At 41.1% G+C, this 20,185-nt stretch overlaps 1 protein-coding gene and 1 non-coding gene across 2 annotated transcripts; both read left to right on the top strand.

Moving 5' to 3' along the window:
• The first annotated feature begins 36 nt into the window (after window positions 1–36).
• Window positions 37–20,117, top strand: PDIA3 (protein disulfide isomerase family A member 3). Its single transcript, XM_040256654.1, has 13 exons — window positions 37–397; window positions 5,820–5,898; window positions 7,693–7,810; window positions 10,892–10,999; window positions 12,476–12,605; window positions 15,706–15,822; window positions 15,972–16,097; window positions 16,666–16,848; window positions 17,684–17,792; window positions 18,317–18,445; window positions 18,975–19,054; window positions 19,408–19,465; window positions 19,674–20,117. The coding sequence occupies exons 1-13, from the start codon at window positions 231–233 to the stop codon at window positions 19,785–19,787; spliced, it is 1,518 nt and encodes a 505-aa protein (XP_040112588.1). The 5' UTR covers window positions 37–230; the 3' UTR covers window positions 19,788–20,117.
• LOC120875774 lies at window positions 6,617–6,723 on the top strand. The gene has a single exon (XR_005724073.1). It is a non-coding gene; the product is annotated as a U6 spliceosomal RNA (small nuclear RNA).
• Window positions 20,118–20,185: the final 68 nt, after the last annotated feature.

Raw genomic sequence — 20,185 nt, 5'->3', positions numbered from 1 at the left:
GCGGTTACCAGCTGGTCCCGCCCGCCCGACGCGGGCGCCGCACAGCCAATCGGCGGCTGCCACACTGCGGCCCGAGCCGGGCTGGGGGGTTGGGACCTCCGGCTGCAGGTCCGCCTGGGCCAGACGCGCGATCGCAGGCTGAGGGTGCGTGGTTGCCGGCCCGTCTCCGCAGTCCCTGCCGAGCCCCGACCCTCCTGGCCGCCCCCCACCCCCCGCCTTACCTCGTCGCCATGCGCCTCCGCCGCCTAGCGCTGTTCCCGGGCCTGGCGCTGCTCCTCGCCGCGGCCCGCCTCGCTGCTGCCTCCGATGTGCTGGAACTCACGGACGACAACTTCGAGAGTCGCATCACCGACACGGGCTCTTCTGGCCTCATGCTCGTCGAGTTCTTCGCCCCCTGGTGAGGCCACTCAGCCGGGGCGGGAGAGGGGCGGCCGGGTGGGCAGGGGGCGAAGGCGCGGGAACGGTTGGGCCTACGCAGCGTCGGCGCCCTCCATCATTCCGGAGAGCCGGCTGAGGCCGGCAGGTTTTCCGCCCACGGAGACCCGAGCTGCCTAGCCGAGAGCGGAGAAGTCGGTGCTGATCCTCCTGGAAGCGAGAGCTGAGAAGGAGAAAGCGAAGGCCCCTCGCGCAGGGCCACATCCTTACCTCGGTGTTCCTGCGGCACTTCCTATTTGCAGAGGGTTTAACCACCCCCTCCCCCCCCCCCTCCAGCTTCGATGGTGTCTTTAGAGTTTCTGCGTGAGTCAGTGCTGCTGTTTTCCATTCTACAGACTAGGCTTTGCGAGGCCTTATATTGGAACCTAACGTTTCACCAAATGCAGAGGCCCTGCGACCCCAGGGTACTTCCTTTCTTCTTGCCCCAGGCAGCCGTTGGTTTCTAGCCAAGGTCACTCTAGTGGCTGCAGAATGGTCGTTTGTGCTTTCTTAAGGCAGGCAGTTATTTTGTCCATCGCCTGGTGCACACTTTCTTCGTTCAACTGATGCTTCTCAGCACCAGCAGAATTCAGTTAGAAAGAGTAGATGAACAGAGTAATTCCACCAGAAGCTGTCTAAATGGTCAGTTTCAATTAGGATTTCTGGAAAATGCCAAAGAAGACCCCAGTGAGAAAGTAAGCAGTGTTGGAGAAATACTCCACTTAAGGGTGACTTAACTAGGGTGTAAGTGCCTTAGGATACAGCTGACTGGGGGTGGGGGTGGGGAGGGAGCAAATAGAATTTCTGGCCCAGGAAACCTGAATGTTGGCTTTTTTTTTTTTTTTTTTTTTTAACCACAAGATATTTATCATAGCAAACAATGATTATCTTAACCCTGGGGACGGCTCAATATAGCCATGCTAATTACAGTACTTAATTTTTCTCCTGCCACAGTGACCCTTAATTAAAAAAAACTATTTGTGTTCAGAAGTGTAAGTAAAAGAAAGTTAGTGGCTAACTTGCATTTACTTCTGTCAGTAACTCTGGTCTTCACTCTGCAGGGGCTCAGCCGACTTGAGGGTACACTAGAAATCCTGTAATGAAGACCACCTGAACCAGAAGGGTGTGCTTAGCAACACATTTTCAACTTCTGATAGACTTTGCATCTAGGGTGTTCCCACCACTAACTAGCAGTACTGGTTACACATCACAGGTGGTCTTTATACGTCTCTAGAACTCACATTCTCTCAGAAACAACTGGTCTCAATCAAATAACAATGTTGTTGACTTTGAGGGGGTGTTCCTGTAATTAGAATGGCTGTATGGAGCTATGTCAAAACTGGGAGGTGCCTCTATGACTACAGGGGTCAATATGAATCGAATTGCTGGAGACTTGTGGGCTATCAGACTGTTAGTTTAAAGGAGATTTTTATTTTTACAATTGAGGTGTTCTGTGCTACTTTAAGGCCTTCCCTGGGGGTGCTAGTGGTAAAGAGCTGGCCTGCCAGTGCAGGAGATACGAGAGACTCGGGTTCGATCCTTGGGTCAGGAAGATTCCCAGGAGGAGGGCATGGCAACCCACTCCAGTATTCTTGCCTGGAGAATCCCTTGGACAGAGGAGCCTGGCAGACTATAGTCCGTGGGGTTGCACAGAGTGGGATACGACTGAAGAGACTCAGCACGCATGCACGTGCTACCTTAAATTGTTGCATGTGCTTCACAGCCCATTGTGCACTAAACTGTCCCTAAAGTTGGGTGGACCTGTGCTGTGGTGTCACCTTTTGACTGGTCTGGAAGGTAGAGAGTCATCCTCCATAATGCCTGTAGGAAGGATCAGTTTGCTGAATGAGTAATTTGGAATCAAGGAAGTCTCCTGTTGATGATGTCCTTATTTCTTCACATTCAGCTATTTTTATTTATTAATATTTTAGCTGAAAATGTTTTCCAGCTGCTATTATTCCTTTGTACTCTTGTTACACGTGAGATAGGAACAGTTAAAGAATCCTTGTTAAGAGTAAAATGGACCTGTTTTGAGCAAGTTGTTTTTCTCATTTGTCTTAGGGTATTTTTTCCACTTTCGTTTTACAAGTGAAAGTGACAGATTTCTTTGCAGCTGATTCTGTAGCCTAATATTTCCATTATGGAGTCATCATCTATGTAATTTGGAAGAATGGGAGTATCTGAATTTCTGTGGGAATAAATAGAACTATTGAAATGTGATAATTTCTGAAAATTACTGGTCAGTGTGAAGTTTTAAGTCTTCAGCATCTGCGTGTATTGTAGGTTTGTGCCCTGTCCTCTGGGGCAGTAGTATTAATTAATGATACTTGATGCTGTTCTTATAGATATAGAAAAAGACTACATGGATAATATAAAGGGGAATAGTTAATATTTTTCTTATACTGATTTCTTTGCTTGGAATTGCCTCCCCCTCTCCCACCCCAGCTTGGTCTTTTCAATAAGATTTAGCTCAGTAGTTAACTTCTCTGGACCACTAACTGGTTGCTCCCTCCGCTGCTGCTGCTAAGTTGCTTCAGTCGTGTCTGACTCTGTGCGACCCCACAGATGGCAGCCCACCAGGTTCCCCCGTCCCTGGGATCCTCCAGGCAAGAACACTGGAGTGGGTTGCCATTTCCTTCTCCAGTACATGAAAGTAAAAAGTGAAAGTGAAGTCGCTCAGTTGTGTCCAACTCTTAGCGACCCCATGGACTGCAGCCCACCAGGCTCCTCTGTCCATGGGATTTTCCAGGCAAGAGTACTAGAGGGGGGGTGCCATTGCCTTCTCCGTGAGACGCACTCTTCTGGCCTAATTATTTTATACTATTCTCTTCAGATGTTTAAAGGTAGCTGAAGTAAAACTATTCATAAATCTGTTGCCTCATTCTTTTTGGACAATTACTACATATGTATTCAACAGAAATCTCTTAATACATATAACACATTTATTGTCTCTTATCAAAAAGAAAAAGCCCTTCATAGTTCTCTTGAATGAATCATTCTTACTAGTAATTTTACTTTTGCTCTACTATTCCCTTCTGTAAAATACCCTATCCTGTCCTATATGAAGCCTCAAATTTAAGACCCAGGTCAGTTCCTTAACACACATTCATTTTTAACCTTTGCACCCATATTATGTTCCCAGAAGCCTAGATTTCTCAGCTAATTTGGTTATTTTATTAAATCAGTTGGGATTTGTGTATTTTTGTTACAACCCACATGCATGAATTTTTTAATATATTATGGAAGACAGAGGATATAATGAGTAATACCATATTTTATGTCTCACAAAGTGAGAAATGCTACCACTGAAACCATGATGTGATTGCAAGACATATCCCAGTTTTTGATGTTCTAATGCAGTAAAATGTGCATCTGTGAAATACAGTATAAGGAATACCATTAATTCACCACCTGCCCAGTCTAAAAAATAAAGCGAGTACAGTTGAAGTCTCCTGTGTGCCCTTTCCCATGTTACACACTCCCTTGTCCTGAATTTGGTTTTTATCATTTGGTTCTTCTATTCTTTTAGTAAATATGTCTGTGACCCTAGTTCTGTTCAGTCATTCGGTCATGTCTGACTCTTTGCAACCCCATGGACTGCAGTACGCCAGGCTTCCCTGTCCTTCACCAACTCCTGGAGCTTCCTCAAACTCATGTCCATTGATTTGGTGATGCCATCCAACCATCTCATCCTCTGTCGTCCCCTTTTCCTGCTTTCAATCTTTCCCAGCATCAGGGTCTTTTCCAGTGAGTCAGTTCTTCTCATCAGGTGGTCAAAGTATTGGAGCTTCAGCTTTAGCATCAGTCATTCCAATGAATATTCAGGGTTGATGTCCTTTAGGATTGACTGGTTTGATCTCCTTGCAGTCAAAGGGATTCTCCAAGAGCCTTCTCCAACACCACAATTCAAAAGCATCAATTATTGAGCGATCCTGCTGCTGCTAAGTTACTTAAGTCATGTCCAACTCCATGTGTCCCCATAGACGGCAGGCGACCAGGCTCCCCTGTCCCTGGGATTCTCCAGGCAAGAACACTGGAGTGGCTTGCCATTTCCTTCTCCAGTGTGTAAAAGTGAAGTCGCTCAGTCATGTCCAACTCTTAGCAACCGCATGGACTGCAGCCCACCAGGCTCCTCCGTCCATGGGATTGTCCAGGCCAGAGTACTGGAGTGGGTTGCCATTGCCCTCTCTGTCATCGACCCTAAGCAACATCTAATGTTATAGTTTTTTTTTTAATATTAACTCTTTTTCTGTGTCAGCTTTCTGATGATTATTTTTGAGTAAAACTTCTACGGACCTTGAAGAATATAAATTCTTTATTTTGGTTTAAACAAGTTTTGGGGGGCAAAGTGTTTCAGAGTTACTTATTCATCCATTACTAAATAAAATGTGTGACTTGGCTATGAAATACGTCAGCTCAAATTTCTTCCTTGTTTCCTTCCGTATGTTTTCTAATTCTATTTTTGCTGTCTGTGGAGAGGTCGAAGAACTACGCACCTTCTCTAAGGGATCCCTCTGCAACCTATTGGTTTTTGAAGAGATGATATATAGTGATGCTAGCTGTGTACTGATATACTGTTCCCCACGTTGCAAGTACAATGTGCCTAAGGGATTGGTACGGCTTCTGGGCAGAGGAGCAGGTGTTATGATGGCCCTCTGGGAAAATACCCTAATTGACATAATGCTTTATCCTCATGAGCTGTTATAGTCAGGTGAACTGTGTAGGGCTTTGCTGGTGGTGCAAAGGTTAAAGCATCTGCCTGCAATGTGGGAGAACTGGGTTTGATCCCTGGGTTGGGAAGATCCCCTGGAGAAGGAAATGGCAACCCACTCCAGTATTCTTGCCTGGAGAATCCCCTGCACGGAGGAGCTTGGTGGGCTACAGTCCACGGGTCTCAAAGAGTCGGACACAACTGAGTGACTTCACTTTCACTTTCACTTTATCCTCATGAGCTGCTACAGTCAGGGGAGCTGTGTAGCCGTAAAAAGCAGGCTTGCTTCTTAGGTACAGCTTTTAGATTCTTTCCCATTATACATTATTACAAGATGTTGAATATAGTTTCCTGTGCCATACGGTAAGCCCTTATTTACCATACAGTATTGTGTATATGTTAATTCCAGATGCCCAGTTTATCCCCCCACCCCCATTGCACTTTTAATTGAGAAGATAGATGCTGTTCTGGACTGAGTCAGTCCTATAGAGTAGATCACAGGCTTGAGATAATAGTACCTTTATTTCTCAGAGATCTGATTAACCTTATCAGTGCTGGAGGTTGTTCAGGTGATGTGTTTTCTTTTGGAAGCAGCTGTTAGTCAAAAGTAGTAGTATAATTTGAAGTCCTTCCTAGAGAAACAAAATTAACAAACTTATAAGGATATAATCTTTTTCTTTAATATATTTCATAGGTGTGGACACTGCAAAAAGCTTGCCCCAGAGTATGAAGCTGCAGCTACCAGATTAAAAGGAATAGTCCCATTAGCAAAGGTGAGTATAGGCGAATTCTTCATTAAAGGAAACAAAGTATTTTAAATAGTAATTGGTTAACAATTAACATTGATTTTCTTTGTTCATAATTGCTAAGAAGAAAGAAAATGAGGTTCTGGGCAGATACACAACTGACTGTTGATTATGGGTTTGAAAGATTAAAAGTGGTGAAACTAAGGGAAAAACTGGTGTAAGAAAAAAGTAAGATATATAGTAAATAAGAAGGGGCAAATATGGAAAGTAAAATTACAGTAGACAAGGTTAGAGGAAAATTATCATAGAGTAAATGAGTTCCCTAAATTACTATACGCTAGTCACAGTGATGGGAATAGGAAGATGAAGATGAAGATGGTCAACTGTAAACTTAGTATTTGCTTTTACAGTCAAAGTAATGCTTCCAGAATTTTGTCATTGTTGTGTCGCAAACTCCTAGTTGCTCCAGTCTAAAAGTTCGTATCTTACCAGCCTCAAGTAAATAATTCATACCTACCAATATAGGGCTGTTTTTGAAAACTGATTTTTTTTTTTTTTTTAATTTATTACTTTGGCTGCACTGGGTTTTAGTTGCAGCATGTTGGATCTAGTTCCCTGACAAGGGATCGAACCCAGGCCCCCAGCATTGGGAGCATGGACTCTTAGCCACTGGACGGCCGAGGAATTCCTGAAAGTTACTTTTAATCCTGACGTTCTATGGCAACTTGCCATAGAACAGAGTTTGGTGCTCGCTTTGGCAGTACACATACTAAAATTGGAACGATACAGAGAAGATTAGCATGGCCCCTGTGCAAGGATGAAGCCCAGATTCATGAAGCGTTCCATATTTTTTTACATTACCATATGCAAAATGGATAGCCAACAGGAATTTGCTGTATGGCTCAGGAAACTCAAACAGGGGCTCTGTAGAAGGGTGGGATGGGGAGGGAGATGGGAGGGAGTTTCAAAAAGGAGGGGATACATGTACAACTATGGCTGATTCATGTTGAGGTTTGACAGAAAACAGCAAAATTCTGTAAAGCAATTATCTTTCAATAAAAAATAAGTTAATTTAAAAAAAAAGAGTTTCTGTCATGATTTTGTTCCTGCCTCATGTAGCTGTCGCCTGTGTTACTGTAGATACATTACTTTTCTGAACTTCAGTTTATGTTAAGGCATTGGGATCATTCCTCAGAATCTTGTGCAGATTAAATGAGGTAATGCATGCAAAGTGCTGGCCGCATTACCTTGCTTGGAAGAAGTGGTTAAAGAGATGGAAAATTGTTCGTCTTCCTGGTAGGTCTCAGTAGATCTATCTGTCACGTTATAGTTTAGCCCAGATTCAGACTAGCTCAGGGAGCTTGTTTAAATATCAGTACCTTTGCTAATAACCATTTGTGACTTGCTAAATCAAATTATACCACACCTGATGGTGATATATCAATCCATACATCCCATTGATGATAATCATTATCAAAGTAATCCACTATTACTAATTTAAGTGATTTATCTCTTGCATATTCTGAGGGACAGGGAAAGGGTGGAATAATTACTTTAGACAATAGAGATTCCCAGGGTAGAATTTAAATAGTCATTTGTGCATTTTATATGAGGCCCTGGAATCTAAATTTTAGAGTTCCTGTTAGGTGGTTCTGATGTAGCTAGACCAACACCAGTCTGCCTTTAAAAGCTAGTGTCTGTGGGATGTGTGTCAAGAATTGCTTGATATTTTGATTTGACCACTCTTCATGTTTTGGAAATATGGGAAAAGCCTGCAGCAGACTTTTGGATAACAAATGGTTCATGTATTTTCATCTTTAGGTGGATTGTACTGCCAACACAAACACCTGTAATAAGTATGGAGTGAGTGGGTATCCAACCCTGAAGATATTTAGAGATGGTGAAGAATCAGGTGCCTATGATGGGCCTAGGACTGCCGGTAAGGAACCTGAATTACATTTTGGAAATTGGAACTCTTTGGGTCCTCTGTTCTTTGTAGTGGAAACATGACATTTTCTATACAACATACTTAAAAATTCCTCATCTAAGAGGTCAATTTGGACACTTGACAAAAGACTTTGCTAACTGAACAGATTATGTAAGTAATATAGAAAATACTTAAGGTTGATTTATAAGGTTTACCAGGCATTTTTTTATTCGACAAATATTTATTGAGTACTGACTCTCTGCCAGATACTATAGTATGGTGCCCAGAGTTTATTGATGAATAAAGCAGCCATGGTTCTCACTCTTATGATGCTTACATTCTGGGCAATGAAGGCAGCACACAGGTTTAAAAATAACATACATAGATAACCACATCACATCCATCAGGATAACTACTACTAAAAAAGAAAAGAACAAGTGTTGGCAAGGATGTGGCGAAATTGGAACTCTTGTGCAATGTTGATGTGAATTTGACATAAAATAGTGCATGCAGCCACTATGGAAAACAGCACAGCAGTTCCGAAAAAGATAAAAATACAATTACTGTATGATCCACCAGTTCCACTTCTGAGTATATACTTAAAAGAATTAAAAGCAGGGTCTAGAAGAATTATATATAAATTGTATATAATACAGTGGAATATTACTCAGTCTTAAAAAGTTAGTTCTGATGTGCTGTGAAATGGTGAACCTTGAAAACATGCTAAGTGAGATAAGCCAGTCACTAAAAGACAAATACTATGTCATTCCACTTGTATGAGATTCCTTGAGTAGTCAGTGTGTAAGCTATATTATTATACACATCGATAATCTATATGGATAAGATAAATTCAGTTAGTTATAAGAGCATTAAAGAGGAGAAAAATAAAACTGTATGATGTGATAGTGATTGAGGGTGGGAGTACCACATTATTATAATGGTGGTTAGGGAGGTAACCTTTGAGCTGAATGCTCAGAAGGAGCTAGCCATGAGAATATGTGGCCCAGAGCTTTCCAGGCAGAGGGAAAACAGGTGCAAAAAGACCCTAAGACATCACTGAGCTTGATGTGTTCAAGGGACAGAAGGACCCTGTGGCTGGAATATAATTAGCAAGGATGACAGGAGAGATTTGGGAGGTAAGTGGTCTGGCCCTGGTTGGTAGGGCCCATAATGGATGAGAAAATATATTTTGGACAGTTTTATCTTGAGTCTTAACAATTAACTGGGCATATTTTAACAGCTAAGAGGAAGGTTCGCTCAGTTTGGGCATTTTAGGTGACGTGCAATTTTTTCAGCATGTATGATTGTTACTTGTACACAAAGCTCTACATAACATGGTCCCTGCCTAACTCGAATGTCACCTCAAGACTGTTTCACTTTAGGACCGTTGTCCTGGTTGTGTTCGCAGTCTGAGATGATCTTCCCGCATGTTTGCATGGCTTGATTCTTTTTGTCATTCAGATCCTGGCTTAAATTTCACTTCCCAGGGAGTTGCCTGGTGGTACCCTGGTGCTTTCACTGCTGGGACCTGGGTTTAATCCCTGGTCGGGGAACTAAGATTTCACAAACTGGGTAGGATGCCATGCCCCACCAAATTCTTTTTCTACCAGACTACCAAACCTAAGGTAGCCAACCAGTCATACACTTAACAGCCTTTTCATTCTCTGCCTAGCAGTAGTTACTATCTGATAATATATATTTTAATATTCTTTGTTTAATTAATTTGTTAGCTGTGCTGGATCTTAGTTGCAACTCATGGACTTCAGAGTTGCAGGATGCATGCAGGATCTAGTTCCCCAACCAGGGGTCGAACTCCCTGCATTGGGAGCCAGTCTCTTACCCACTGCACTACCAGGAAAGTCCCACTATCTGATATTTTAAATTGCTTACTTATTTGGGGATTTAGTTGGAGATTTACTTATATTGTAAGCTCCAGGAGATCAGTAATAAACTGGTTGCTCAGCACTCTCGTTATACCTCTCAGAGAATTTTAAATACTCAGGGAAAAAAGTAATACTTTTCATCATACCCCTGAGGTAAAGTTCTTTATAATAATTTATATGGTGATATAGTAATTACTGTCCCCTTGAAGGCCAAACACTTGTTACCTGATTCAGTGTACCTATTTTTAGAATGTATTCCTTTACCTTCTGGTTGCTGCACACAGGCTTTTTCTGCCCAGCGCTGGGGTGCCTCTCTAGCTGTGGCGCACGGGCCTCGGCGCGTGAGCGCGGGGCCCTACACACAGGGGCTCAGTAGCTGGGCTCTTGGCCCTCAAGTATGCAGGCTTTAGTAGTTGTGGTGCATGGGCTTAACTTGCTCCTCAGCGTGTGGGATCTTCCTGGACAAGGAACCAAGCCCGTGTCCCCTGCATTGGCAGGTGGATTCTCACCTACTCTGCCACCAGAAGATGACATTTTGAGTGAAGACCTAAAGGAGGAAGTGAGGAAGGAAGCCAGGTGGTTATCTGAAAGACTGAGGCAGAGAACAGCGTGCTCAAGGGCATCATTTATGTGGCTGTAAACACTTCACTACATTACTGGTAGGGATATAAATAAGTACCGTCTCTTTGGGAGCCAGTTAAACAGTTATAAATGCATGTCCTCTTTTTGACCCAGGGAATCCACTTTTAGGAAGTTACCCTACAGATACACTCAATCATGTATAAAAGGACATTAGTACAAGGCTGTTTATGGCAGTATCATAGCAGCAAGAAACTGGAAACAAACATTCATCAATTGTGGCTGGTTAAGTAAATTATGTTACATCTATCCAGTGAAATACTATGTGGCAATAAAGATTGAGGTAACTCTTTATGTTTACTGATGTAATTATCTCTAAATTGTATTAAATGGCAAAAACAAAATACAGAACAGCGTATGTGTATGCTGCCTTTAGAGGAGCAAAGAAAGTATGTCTGGAGGGATATATAAAAAACTGACGCGTTATCCTATGAGGAGGAAACTGGGTAACTAGGGACAGGAAGAAAATGTCGTTGTATATGTTTAACTTTTCCAACTTTAAATCATGTGAATGGTTGGTTACTTTTCAAAAATTATAAATTTGTGTTGCTATAATCTTTTGTCTTCTAAGATGGAATTGTCAGCCACCTGAAGAAACAGGCTGGACCAGCTTCAGTTCCTCTCAAGTCTGAGGAAGAATTTGAAAAGTTCATTAGTGATAAAGATGCTTCTGTGGTGGGTAAGTAGCAAGTTTGATTGTGCCACAAAATCATCAGCGTGGTTTCAAAAGTCCTCTGAGTAAACAATCAGGTTAAAACTGTTTAGGAAGCCTTCTGGGCAGTTAAAAGACAACTCGCAAAACTAGGTCAGTGTTACTATTAATGTAATATGGGGGAAGAGTGGTTTTTATTTGAGTGGCTTGGTATTCTTACAGATGTAAAGATTTAATGTCAAAGAACTAAAATAGGAATAGCTTTAGTTTTTCCTGTTACTTCTTGAACTCCTGAGATTTAACTCAGTAAGACTGAAAATGGGATTTTAAAGGGGGAGGGTATAGGTAAATGATAAACCTCTGTAGCTGGTACTTTCACAGTTGTAGAAGAATTTACAATTTAAGATTGAATTGCTGGCTTTGTGTGTATTTTTACAGCAATCTTTGCTTTTTCAGATGTTATCATATCTCATTATTTTTAAAATAACTTGCACCAGTTAAACACATTCTACATCTTGAGTGTTCTTTGTTTTGCTTTAAATGTGTTGTATAATACATTTGACTTAAATTTAAACATTACAGCCTTGTGCTTCTCTTAATCTCCTTGTTATTGTAATAAAACTGACTTTCTGGCAGTAGAAGATGGTCTATCATTTAAGTTTGACTAAAAGTCACTTCTTATCCAGATTTTACTCATTCTTTGTATGTATGTGTGTTTTATTTATATAGGCTGTTCTCCGTCTTTGTTGCTATGCAGACTTTTCTCTAGTTGCAGGGGCTACTGTCTGGTTACGGCGCAAGGACTTCTCATTGCAGTATCTTCTCTTATTGCAGAGCATGGGGTCTAGGGCACTCGAGCTTTAGTAATTACAGTTCTCAGGCTCCAAAGTTCAGGCTCAGTAATTGTGGTGTGCAGGACTAGCTGCTCTGCGGCATGTGGGATCTTCCTGGCCTAAGGATCGAACCCGTGTCCCCTGCATTGTACGTGGATTCTTTACCTCTTTGCCACCTGGGAAGCCCTGAGTCTGTATTTTTTACAAGGAGTTAACACTTTACTAGATTTAATAAACACTTTACTAATAAACACTTTACTAGATTTGAAGTTCTAAAGATATGACATAGAAAAAATATGGTGAAGTAATTTACATTTTATTTTGACATGCTGCCTTATTTACTCCTCTGACACCTAAAATAGTCCCTGAAGCTCTAAGGAGTTAAGCAATATGCTCAAATGTTTCAACTGTGAAAAACTAGAATTAAGACTTGAACCCTGACAAATTATCTCCCTCAGCTTCCTCAAGAACATTTTTTTTTAAGGGTAGAGAAAGAATTGTTATCCTAAATATTTTGTTGAATATCCTCAGTAGTCATGGCAAAGCAGAACTGATCCTCCCTATCTTGCTTTGCTTATCCATAATAAAGGCTTTGAAGAATAGAGGAGTTTTAAAGTTTTGAATATGTCTCAGCACTTACTGTTTCTTGTGTTCGATGTTTTCTGTATAGGTTTTTTCAAGGATTTATTCAGTGAAGCTCACTCTGAGTTTCTAAAAGCAGCCAGCAACTTGAGGGATAACTACCGGTTTGCACACACCAATATTGAATCTCTGGTGAACAAATACGATGATGATGGAGAGTAAGTAACTGAGTTGAATGCCCTTGTAGATATGCACCTTGACCAAGTATTATTGTGTGAACTGGTGGTGTTTTCATTTTCTATTTTAAGATTTTTAAAAATCTTTTGGCCATGCCTCATGGCATATGGGATCTTAGTTTCCCAATCAGGGATCAAACCCAGCTCATTGGAAGGTGGAATCCTAACCACTGGACTGGACTGAACTGGTGGTTTTTAAGCCTAATTTTTCCAAAAGCTTTATTGAGCACATATTAGGCAGTAAGCTAAGTTCTGGAAACTGTTGCTGCCCTTGAGGGGCATCTAGTAGCAGGAGATAGTAAATATATTTTAAAATACAAGTGTCAGTGAGCATTACAGGTATTTTGATAGAAATTAGGTAGAGTACCAGAAGTACATAGGGATCAGGAGTAGTATCAGCGGGAAAAAAAAAATTCATAGAGAAAGTGACTCTTGAGGTGTATCTTGAAAGATACATTTTTCTGGGCAGGTTATGGTGGGGGATAAAGATTATTCCATGTAGAACAGCAGGAGGGAAGGCCTTGAGATGTGAAATAACCTAAGTGTGTTGAAACCTGTATTACTGCTGAAGTATTGTTCATAGATGAGGTCATCATGAAAGGTAAGGTTGGAGAGGTCAGCAGAGACCAAATTAGAGAAGACCTACGGGCCATACAGAAAAATGTAGATTTTATCATTTAGACATTTGAGAGCCATTGAAAGACTGAGCTAGAGAGTAATGTGATAAATTTTGTGTTTCAGAGGAAAAGTCAGTGGCACTCATAGTGGAGGTTTGAAAGGGGAGGGATGGCAAAGCAGTCAAAAGAGTCTAAGGGTGGCACACAAGAAGGTTAAGCTTTAGTCGCTATACGTGGCAGAACTAGGATAGAACCTTTTCTGCTAGACGATCTGGCTGCAAAGTTGTTGGGCTTTGCCATGAGGCTCTATGCTCGTTAAGCACACCGCATATCAGCTTGTTAACCTTAGATTTGTTCACTGTGTCCGCCTCTCACACTTGCCATTAAAGGTGGTGATCAGCCTCTGATCAGAAGTCTTATTCAGGAGACCTTATAAGAAGGGTGTCCTAAGGCCTTCATGTGTACTCCAATGCCATATCATCATTAAGGATCACATCTGGAACTGATTTCAATTTTTTGACAGCAGCTGCTCTGAAACTTGGTCAGTCAGTCAGTTCAGTCGCTCAGTCATGTCCAACTCTTTGTGACCCCATGAATTGCAGCACACCAGGCCTCCCTATCCATCACCAACTCCCGGAATTCACCCAAACTCATGTCCATCGAGTCAGTGATGCCATCCAGCCATCTCATCCTCTGTCGTCCCCTTTTCCTCTTGCCCCCAATCCCTCCCAGCATCAGAGTCTTTTCCAGTGAGTCAACTCTTTGCATGAGGTGGCCAAAGGATTGGGGCTTCAGCTTCAGCATTAGTCCTTCCAAAGAAATCCTAGGGCTGATCTCCTTTAGAATGGACTGGTTGGATCTCCTTGCAGTCCAAGGGACTCTCAAGAGTCTTCTCCAACACCACAGTTCAAAAGCATCAATTCTTCGGGGCTCAGCTTTCTTCACAATCCAACTCTCACATCCATACATGACCACAGGAAAAACCATAGCCTTGACTAGACGGACCTTTGTTGGCAAAGTAATGTCTCTGCTTTTGAATATGCTGTCTGGGTTGGTCATGTTTCCTTCCAAGGAGTAAGCGTCTTTTGATTTCATGGCTGCAGCCACCATCTGCAGTGATTTTGGAGCCCCAAAAAATAAAGTCTGACACTGTTTCCACTGTTTCCCCATCTATTTCCCACGAAGTGATGGGACCAGATGCTGTGATCTTAGTTTTCTGAATGTTGAGCTTTAAGCCAACTTTTTCACTCCCCTCTTTCACTTTCATCAAGAGGCCAATGCTGCTTTAAAAAGTAAAAGTCTTAGATTTAGATTCTTGGTTGCCCAGCATGTTTGTATTAGGTCCTTTTTCGCTATGTAGTTTCCCTGTATGCTATGAAAATACCTGTGTTTTAAAATTGACATAGGAGAGTGGTGGGAGGAGGGTTCAGGGTTGGGAACTCATGTACACCTGTGGTGGATTCATGTCAATGTATGGCAAAACCAATACAGTATTGTAAAGTAAAATAAAATTTAAATAAATCAAAAAAAATTGACATAAAGTTCATAGTTCATGTTGGAAGAGTTGAGAGGGGGCTATAAGGACTTAAAGGTGCTGACACCTAGCCCAAAACAAGTGATATAACTGTATATGGGTGTGTATAGTATGGAGAGGAGGAATGAATGAAGGAGAAGCAAAAGCAAGAGGCAAGATATTAATGGTTAGAACAGTGATATTTTCTGGGAATGTTTGTATTAGATACAAATCTGTGACTCAGAACCAAATTGGGGTTCGGTGTTAGCTGAATAAAAGCCTAGAAAGTAAAAAGGAATTTCCTTCAAAAGTTCAGTGGAATGAGGAAAACTTGGCTTTGGGAGAGAGGCAAAGTATTACCAGCAAGGGAAAATTACGTAAACTGGGTTTACTGGGATAGAAAAATCTAGAACCAAAAAATTTCTAATGAACTGAACCTAAACGTTATCTATAATCATATAGAATTTCTATAACTGGAAGGGATCTTAACTATATTTTCTCTATTGAAATAATTTTCTTACTGTATGGGAAAGTTGAATTTTCAAGGAGAGTGTCAGGGCAAGGTAGCTTCCAATAAGAGCAAGTTCTACTTTCTCTTATTTGTACATATTAGGGCTTTGGGGTAAGTTGGGTACTTTTTTCTGTTGTTTTTAAAGGTTTGGAAATTGTCTACTCTAACCCCTTTTTGTACTGATGTAAAAGCTGAAGCGCTGAAGAATTAAACTGATAGCTGGCCGAAGATCTTTGAAGTTAGTTGGTAGAACAAGAATTGGAACTAAGGTCTCCTAACTTTCCAACCTAGGTTTATTAAAACCAATCATTGCACTTGAGATTAAAGTGGTAAGCTCCTTAGCGTTGATGAGAGGATCATGTTGTAGATAGTTTGAGCTTTAAATAATAAAAGATGGGAGATAGTTCTTCTGCTTCTACCTACTAAATTTTCTTTTTTAAGGGGTATCACCTTGTTTCGTCCTTCCCATCTGACGAACAAGTTTGAAGACAAGACTGTGTCATATACAGAACAGAAAATGACCAGTGGGAAGATTAAAAGATTTATTCAGGAAAACATGTGAGTACATCTTTATACTCTTTGGCATTTCTTGGCTTCATTTTCGTTTTTTTAATCCTAGTTATTTAGCATACTATCAGTTTCTTAATGTTAATTTCATAATATAGATAAAAACCTGCCAAATTTGATAACGGATTCTGTCATTTCAGTTTTGGTATCTGCCCTCACATGACAGAAGACAATAAAGATTTACTACAGGGCAAGGATTTACTTATCGCTTACTATGATGTGGACTACGAAAAGAATGCTAAAGGCTCCAACTACTGGAGAAACAGGTAATAAGAAGGATTTTTCCCCTTTGTAGACAAGTTTACGCAGTACATAAACAGTTTCTTCTAACTATCCTGTTGCCATGTGTGATCATTTGAAGCTATAAGGACAAATAAATGATTTCCAAAAACTACTGGGCATATCTTCCACAGGTGTTCCTTTGCCTTATGACACAGCTGATTCCTGCCCTCCCAGAAAAGATGCAAATGCCATCTAAAATGTCCTTTAACACATTGTGCCTTGTTGCCCATTGAGACCCTCAGTGCACTTTATCCTTAGAGATTTTCATTCTGGATTAGTTATTAATGCCTGCAGTATTTTATATTATATAATACGGCAGCATTCAGTGGGAATGGGCTGTTTGCCTGAATATCACTGGTTTGGCAGTGAAGTTCAGTAGGACATTGGAATACACCATAATCCTATGTCAGTGCACAAGAATACAAGTTCAGACTGATTCCGGAGGGCTACAGGGACTCTTAAATGTTGCTTTCTACTTTCTTGCTTCTTGGTGTCAGAAGTGATTTACTATCCTGATGTACTCTTGGCATAAATCTCCCTTGTTTCCCACAGAGTGATGATGGTGGCAAAGAAATTCCTGGATGCTGGAAAGAAACTCCATTTTGCTGTAGCTAGCCGCAAAACCTTTAGCCATGAACTTTCAGATTTTGGCTTGGAAAGCACTACTGGAGAGATTCCTGTTGTTGCTGTCCGAACCGCAAAAGGAGAGAAGTTTGTCATGCAGGAGGAGTTCTCGTGAGTTACAAGTTAGCGTGGGTTTGGGAATTGATTCTGCAAAGACACCATTAAAGCCTTTGACACTACTGAGGATGTATAAAGAAGAACATTGGAATGTGGAGCTAGGTTAAGACCCATGACTGTCATTTTTCTCAATTAATTATAGATATTTTAAGGATCATGATTCTTAATAAATTTTGAAAAGCAAAAAAGATGGCAGCTTGGAATTCTTACATGACTTATTTCCACCCTGCCATTAAATATAGTAAATAGAGAACACTAGATAGCCTCTTTGAGACTGATGTAATTTCAGACCAAACCAGTCCCCTCCCATCCCTACAGAATGTCTTTGTTCTTGGAATACCACATTGGCCTAAAGTAAACTCAGGAAATTGGAGACATCTTAAGACAAAACCAGACAGTTTTGACCATCACCTTCTGAGACTTCGGGAGATTAAAACAAGAGAAAATTTTCCTGTGAGTGAAGCCAGTAGAACAAGATACCATAAATAGGCACTGTTCTCCAGAGCAACAAAGTAAGACCTGGTTCTTTTGCAGAATTGAATTTCCAGAAGGACCAATGTGTTCTTCTTTCTCTGACCTTTCTAATCCACAAAGAACACTAGAAGTACAAGAAGGTGGTGGTTTCTCATTCAGTCTGTAGTTCTGCATATTGAGAAATGAGGACTGCCCCCCCCCCCCGCCTTTTTTTTAAACTTCCAGTTACTTCCTAGGGTTGAAACTTAAGCTAAAACAGAAACAAGCTAAAGTGGAAACTTTTCTAAAAATTACCTTTAGTTCTCTCATTGGTAGGAGTATGTTAACAAGCTCATCTTTGTCTTTCTAATATCAGGCGTGATGGCAAGGCTCTTGAGAGATTCCTGGAGGATTACTTTGATGGCAACCTGAAGAGATACCTGAAGTCTGAGCCTATCCCAGAGAGCAATGATGGACCTGTAAAGGTGAGGTGCTCACAGGGACCTCAAACCCCTACACAGCTGCCTCTCCTCATTTTTTTATTCCCAAAATGCTGGGTCTCAGTGAAGACGAGGTTGGCTATTGAGTTTCTGTTTTTGTTTGTCCTTACCTCTCTCATCATAAATTAAGCATTGGCAGAGCTCATAATGCTTAATAGGGGAATTTTATGATATTTGTATTAGGGCTCAGTGACCCTTTGGGACAGAACAAGCTAACTCCTAGGAGTAGTTGTAAGTTTGTTGCTGTAAGATTATTTTAAGGAAGAGTTGGGTAGCACTTGTTTCCTGTGACTTCTTGAACTTAGTCTGACAGGTGACAGACATGGGAGTGAGTTGCTTTCTGGGGAATGGTAATATCCTAATAAAGCCTGTAAGTGCAAGTTGGGTTTCAGTAATGTATTTTCAGTGGCAACACAACCAATTTGAGAGGGATTGAGTCCAGGAACAAATACAGCTCATGAGTGTATTCCACTGGCCTTACCAACTAGAGAATCTTCTGTGTTTTCCAGGTAGTGGTAGCAGAGAATTTTGATGAGATAGTGAATAATGAAGATAAAGATGTGCTGATTGAGTTTTATGCTCCTTGGTGTGGTCACTGTAAGAATCTGGAGCCTAAGTATAAAGAACTGGGAGAGAAGGTAAGTGTGAAGTATATTATACCGTTGAATTTGAGTTGGAAGTTAGCATTGGCTATTGATTAATAGTTACCCTAATTAGTTCAGAACCTAGGCACTGGTGGATTTTCTTTCAGCTGTCTCCTGTGTGCTGTCTCCTGACTGCACTCTGAGCCTACTCAGTGCCTTAGATACCTGCTTTAACTTTCCACTCCTCAGACTCAATCTAGATTATGATTAAAAGTACCTTGGCTTCTGAATTTGGTAATGGCTTATATGAATTCATTATATTCCTCCATCTTAAATCACTTGTCTTAGCTGATGTCTTCCTTAGGCCAGGTAATTTTGCAGGTGTCTGTATATAGTCTTAATATGTAGGAACCAAGAGAGAAAAGGGAAGTTTATGGGAAGTTTGATACTTCTGAAAGTATCACTACTCTTTCCGTCTCAGCAAAAAAACCTATCCAGCTGTTAATGGTTTTAAGTCCTAAATTGACTGTGTCCCTCTTCACTGAAAACTTGAAACTTAAAGACCTAACCTGTTTATTAACAGCTCAGAAAAGATCCAAATATTGTCATAGCCAAGATGGATGCTACAGCCAACGATGTGCCTTCTCCATATGAAGTCAGAGGGTAAGCAGACTAAAAGCTAGTAAAAGTGTCTAGGCAATTGATAGTAAAAAATGAGCTTGTAAACCATTTTTATATTGGGCATGGTTTGGAGAGTCCTCATATCCCAGTTGAACACAGAACCACCAGTGCCTTCCTGGCTTAAAGTTTCTGCAGCATGGGCCCTCATGACTGCCCCAGGCCTTGGGAGCTTTCATATTCCTGGGTTCTAATAGGATGTAACCTTGTCACTGATGGACAATAGTATCTGGTCAGATTAGAAATCATGAAGAAAAGTTATTCCTAGAAACAGTTATTAGGGAAGTGTACATTCGAGTTACTCTGAAATTCCATCAACTCTTTTCTTCTTTTCCCAGTTTTCCTACCATCTACTTCTCTCCAGCCAACAAGAAGCAGAATCCAAAGAAATATGAAGTAAGTGCATTGTCTCCTCTCCCCACAAATACAGACACACACATACAGATCCAGTTCTTTAACTGAGCTTATATAACTGGAAACTCAACTCTCATGGTCAATATGGTTGCTAATGTGCTTTTTAAAATATAAAAGGCTTCCTATTGAGGGGGGAGAAAATGCAGTTTTTTAAAAGGTTAAATTTTCAGAGTTATCTTTCTGTTTTCAGGGTGGCCGTGAATTAAGTGATTTTATTAGCTATCTAAAGCGAGAGGCTACAAACCCCCCTGTAATTCAAGAAGAAAAACCCAAGAAGAAGAAGAAGGCACAGGAGGATCTCTAAAGCAGCAGCCAAACATCATACCACTTTGTCAAAGGACTTTTCCACCAGAGATGGGAAAACCAATGGGGAGGACTGGGACCCGTATGGAATTACTGCCTCTCAGGGCTGAGAGGGCAGAATGGTTATAATCTGAGTCCTGTTAAATTTTCTCTAAACTGTTTCTTAGCTGCACTGTTTATGAAAATACCAGAACCAGTTTATGTTTGTGGTTTTGGGAAAAATTATTTGTGTTGAGGGGACTGTTGTGGGGGTGGGGGGAATTGAGTTGGGGGGTTATTTTCTAATTTTTTTTGTACATTTGGAACAGTGACAATAAATGCGCCCCCTTTATACTGTCTTTTCTCCATGAGTTGGGGAACCAAAGGTTCTCTAGACCAGCACTGTCCAGTAGAACTTTA

The sequence above is a fragment of the Oryx dammah genome, unplaced genomic scaffold (assembly GCF_014754425.2).
Source record: "Oryx dammah isolate SB20612 unplaced genomic scaffold, SCBI_Odam_1.1 HiC_scaffold_16, whole genome shotgun sequence".
In the NCBI taxonomy this organism is placed as follows: domain Eukaryota; kingdom Metazoa; phylum Chordata; class Mammalia; order Artiodactyla; family Bovidae; genus Oryx; species Oryx dammah.
Note: the sequence above shows the minus strand (reverse complement) of the source record. Positions and strands in the feature narration are given on the sequence as shown.